At 41.7% G+C, this 5,000-nt stretch overlaps 1 protein-coding gene across 3 annotated transcripts in view; it reads left to right on the top strand.

Moving 5' to 3' along the window:
* The window catches only part of srgap3 (SLIT-ROBO Rho GTPase activating protein 3), a 96,128-nt gene that overhangs the window by 45,751 nt on the left and 45,377 nt on the right, over positions 1 to 5,000 (top strand). For all 3 annotated transcript variants that reach the window (XM_030776486.1, XM_030776488.1, XM_030776487.1), the window contains exon 4: positions 1,480 to 1,542. In XM_030776486.1, coding sequence (XP_030632346.1) covers positions 1,480 to 1,542 — 63 coding nt within the window. The remainder of the gene's footprint in view (positions 1 to 1,479; positions 1,543 to 5,000) is intronic.

The raw sequence follows: 5,000 nt of genomic DNA on the forward strand, positions 1-5,000 counted from the left end.
AACCTTATGCGTTGAACAGGGTCAGTTCATAGGCATTTCATCCATCACTGCTCTGTCAGTAAACACGCGTCTGAAAAGCCCTGTCAAATATCACTGCTGTGCAGAACTAAAGAACCTCTGTCAGTACCTTTATTTAAAGTTCTCCTTTAGAAAAGGAGTATACGAGAACTAAGCTTTATTCTAAGGTTCTCCTTTAGAAAAGGAGGGTACGAGAACTAAGCTTTATTCTAAGGTTCTCCTTTAGAAAAGGGGTGTTCGAAAACTAAGCTTTACTTTAAGGTTCTCCTTTAGAAAAGGGGTGTTCGAAAACTAAGCTTTACTTTAAGGTTCTCCTTTAGAAAAGGAGGGAGAGAAAACTAAATGCGTGTGGAGGTACTGCGACAGCAGCGGTCTGAATAAGGCAGGAACGTCTTCGGTTTAGAGACTTTCGTTTGGGAATGACATTTCAGCCAAACACGAAACACAGGGCGCCTACACAATGACGACTGACTGCCCTGGCCTCTTTCAGATCAGTGTGCAGTTACTTTGATACTATTCTAATTATGATTAATATTATTCTTAATGATTCAAAGCACAAACAGTGTGGAATGTTCTCCCATATGAAAATATGAATTCCCTGTGTTTTGGCATCGAGTAAGGAAAAGAGAACCCCAAGAAACAAAAAACTTTCGCTTACAAGAGCTGAGGTGATATAAATACATGCTTCACTACACATGTACCATGAACTGAACAGAGGACAACAGAAGTATGGTTTTCAGCACAAAGGCAGTGCTCCCCTGTCCACACACTCCTGTCTGTAGACTGTCAGTCTTCCTGTCTGTATACTGTCAGTCTTCCTGTCTGTAGACTGTCAGTGTTCCTGTCTGTATACTGTCAGTCTTCCTGTCTGTAGACTGTCAGTGTTCCTGTCTGTATACTGTCAGTCTTCCTGTCTGTAGACTGTCAGTGTTCCTGTCTGTAGACTGTCAGTGTCCCTGTCTGTAGACTGTCAGTGTCCCTGTCTGTAGACTGTCAGTGTTCCTGTCTGTATACTGTCAGTCTTCCTGTCTGTAGACTGTCAGTGTTTCTGTCTGTAGACTGTCAGTGTCCCTGTCTGTAGACTGTCAGTGTCCCTGTCTGTATACTGTCAGTCTTCCTGTCTGTATACTGTCAGTGTCCTTGTCTGTAGACTGTCAGTGTCCCTGTCTGTAGACTGTCAGTGTTCCTGTCTGTAGACTGTCAGTGTTCCTATCTGTATACTGTCAGTGTTCCTGTCTGTAGACTGTCAGTGTCCTTGTCTGTAGACTGTCAGTGTCCCTGTCTGTATATTGTCAGTGTTCCTATCTGTAGACTGTCAGTGTTCCTGTCTGTAGACTGTCAGTGTCCTTGTCTGTAGACTGTCAGTGTCCCTGTCTGTATACTGTCAGTGTCCCTGTCTGTAGACTGTCAGTCTTTGTCAGTCATTGTTAATAGTTTTTTTTTCTGATGTGTGTGTTTCAGAGTAAAGAGATTGGGATTCAGATGCATGAGGAGCTGGTCAAGGTGACGAATGAACTGTACACGGTGAGTAAAACACATCTCACACACACACACACACGCACGCACACACGCACGCACGCACACACACGCACACTCTCACACACACACACACACACACACACACTCTCTCTCTCTCTCTCTCTCTCTCTCTCTGGGAAGTGCTGGCCTGATATCTCTTTTGTGACTGCTTGTGTTTTTGCCCAGAGCTGTGTGAAGGACCTGAGGCTATGAGGCAGGGTGGGGGGTTCACTGAATATTGGGAAATACCCGTTTGTGTCTTAGGAAGAGAGAGGGGATGATGTTGATGATGAGGATGATGATGAAGCTGACACGATGGTGAAGTCAGTGAGAATAGTGCCCTTAAAGGTGTGAGAATGCTTTGTGTCTCGTCGGCCAGTATGACCTATAACACCAGCAAAAACTCCTCTCTCCTGTGATGATTAGCTCTCCCTCCCCATCAGCTCTGTGACAGTCACACTGCTCCACACTGCCCCCCTCTCTTCTCCTCCCTCCAAACCAAGCCAGCTCTGCTCCCTCTCTCTGCGGACAATCCTTCTGAAGGAGACACTGTGCCCTGCACTGGCCGCGGCCCAAGCCAGCTCAGCGTTTCCGGCCTGGCCTGCAGAGACCCAGCAGACTGGCATTCTGAATCTATGGAGCTTTGGCTCTGAAACCCAGTCAGCGGGTTTTGGGTCACACACACACACATGTCCATCTGCTTCCCAGTGTCCTGTCCACACAACACAACACAACACAACACAACACAACACAACACAACACAACACAACACAACATAACACACTGGATCATTATGTGTGTGGTTGTGGTTATGCTATACGCATTGTCCACACAACACAACACAACACAACACAACACAACACAACACACTGGATCATTGTGTGTGTGGTTGTGCTATATGCATTGTCCACACAACACAACACAACACAACACAACACACTGGATCATTGTGTGTGTGGTTGTGCTATACGCATTGTCCACACAACACAACACAACACAACACAACACAACACACTGGATCATTATGTGTGTGGTTGTGCTATACGCATTGTCCACACAACACAACACAACACAACACAATACAACACAACACAATACAACACAGCACAACACAACACAACACAACACAACACAACACAACACAACACACTGGATCATTATGTGTGTGGTTGTGCTATACGCATTGTCCACACAGCACAACACAACACAACACAACACAGCACAATACAACACAACACAACACAACACAACACAACACACTGGATCATTATGTGTGTGGTTGTGCTATACGCATTGTCCACACAGCACAACACAACACAACACAACACAACACAATACAACACAGCACAACACAACACAACACAACACAACACAACACACTGGATCATTGTGTGTGTGGTTGTGCTATATGCATTGTCCACACAACACAACACAACACAACACAACACAACACAGCACAACACAACACACTGGATCATTATGTGTGTGGTTGTGCTATACGCATTGTCCACACAACACAACACAACACAGCACAACACACTGGATCATTATGTGTGTGGTTGTGCTATACACGTTGCAGCGCAGTACAGTTAGAGTTGGATAGTTAGTGTGGTTAATATGGAAAAAAATAACCTCACAATATTTTGCACAGATATATTTTAACAATAGACAACTACATATGGTACGAGACATGTTACCCTATTCAGAATCTTCCTGTAAAGACACAGTTAACCCAGCAGTACCTTACTGTCTCATTAGAGAAAAGCCATGAGAACAAAAAAGACCATGAGAAAAGAGAAAGAAGAATAGGAAAGAAAGAAAAAAGGCCGCAAGCTATGAAATGTATCTTTTTTTCCCAATATTTTACACCACTTGTAAAAATATTATTGTTATGGTTTGACCGCTTGTGAAGTTCCGCCCTCGTTGGAAACATAGACTGACTCATATTAAAAAAAAAAAAAAAAATCTCTCACAAATTGGAAACTTGCAGTTAGCAGAAAAAGCCTGTTTTTTTTTTTTTGTTGTTTTTTTTTTTAGCACTTAAATTATTCCGCTAACTATCGTTTGGTAGATAACTTAAAGCATGGTAAATTCATCAGAGGGCCAACATTATTGCATGATTTGCTGGTAAGATTTTGTTAAACTGTTAATATATGTATTATCCAGTGTATTTACACAGGTATAGTACAGTGTTGTTGTGTTGTGAAACAGTTTACACTGGTATAGTACAGTGTTGTTGTGTTGTGAAACAGTTTACACTGGTATAGTACAGTGTTGTTGTGTTGTGTAACGGTTTACACAGATGTGGTGTCATTACACTGGTATAGTACAGTGTTGTTGTGTTGTGTAACAGTTTACACAGTTGTGGTATCATTACACTGGTATAGTACAGTGTTGTTGTGTTGTGTAACAGTTTACACTGGTATAGTACAGTGTTGTTGTGTTGTGTAACAGTTTACACTGGTATAGTACAGTGTTGTTGTGTTGTGTAACAGTTTACACTGGTATAGTACAGTGTTGTTGTGTTGTGTAACAGTTTACACTGGTATAGTACAGTGTTGTTGTGTTGTGTAAGGGTTTACACTGGTATAGTACAGTGTTGTTGTGTTGTGTAACAGTTTACACTGGTATAGTACAGTGTTGTTGTGTTGTGTAACGGTTTACACAGTTGTGGTATCATTACACTGGTATAGTACAGTGTTGTTGTGTTGTGTAACAGTTTACACTGGTATAGTACAGTGTTGTTGTGTTGTGTAACAGTTTACACTGGTATAGTACAGTGTTGTTGTGTTGTGTAAGGGTTTACACTGGTATAGTACAGTGTTGTTGTGTTGTGTAACAGTTTACACTGGTATAGTACAGTGTTGTTGTGTTGTGTAAGGGTTTACACTGGTATAGTACAGTGTTGTTGTGTTGTGTAACAGTTTACACTGGTATAGTACAGTGTTGTTGTGTTGTGTAACAGTTTACACTGGTATAGTACAGTGTTGTTGTGTTGTGTAACAGTTAACACTGGTATAGTACAGTATTGTTGTGTTGTGTAAGGGTTTACACAGATGTGGTGTCATTACACTGGTATAGTACAGTGTTGTTGTGTTGTGTAACAGTTTACACTGGTATAGTACAGTGTTGTTGTGTTGTGTAACAGTTTACACTGGTATAGTACAGTGTTGTTGTGTTGTGTAACAGTTTACACTGGTATAGTACAGTGTTGTTGTGTTGTGTAAGGGTTTACACAGATGTGGTGTCATTACACTGGTATAGTACAGTGTTGTTGTGTTGTGTAACAGTTTACACTGGTATAGTACAGTGTTGTTGTGTTGTGTAACAGTTTACACTGGTATAGTACAGTGTTGTTGTGTTGTGTAAGGGTTTACACAGATGTGGTGTCATTACACTGGTATAGTACAGTGTTGTTGTGTTGTGTAACAGTTTACACTGGTATAGTACAGTGTTGTTGTGTT

The sequence above is a fragment of the Chanos chanos genome, chromosome 6, assembly GCF_902362185.1.
Source record: "Chanos chanos chromosome 6, fChaCha1.1, whole genome shotgun sequence".
NCBI classification, from domain to species: domain Eukaryota; kingdom Metazoa; phylum Chordata; class Actinopteri; order Gonorynchiformes; family Chanidae; genus Chanos; species Chanos chanos.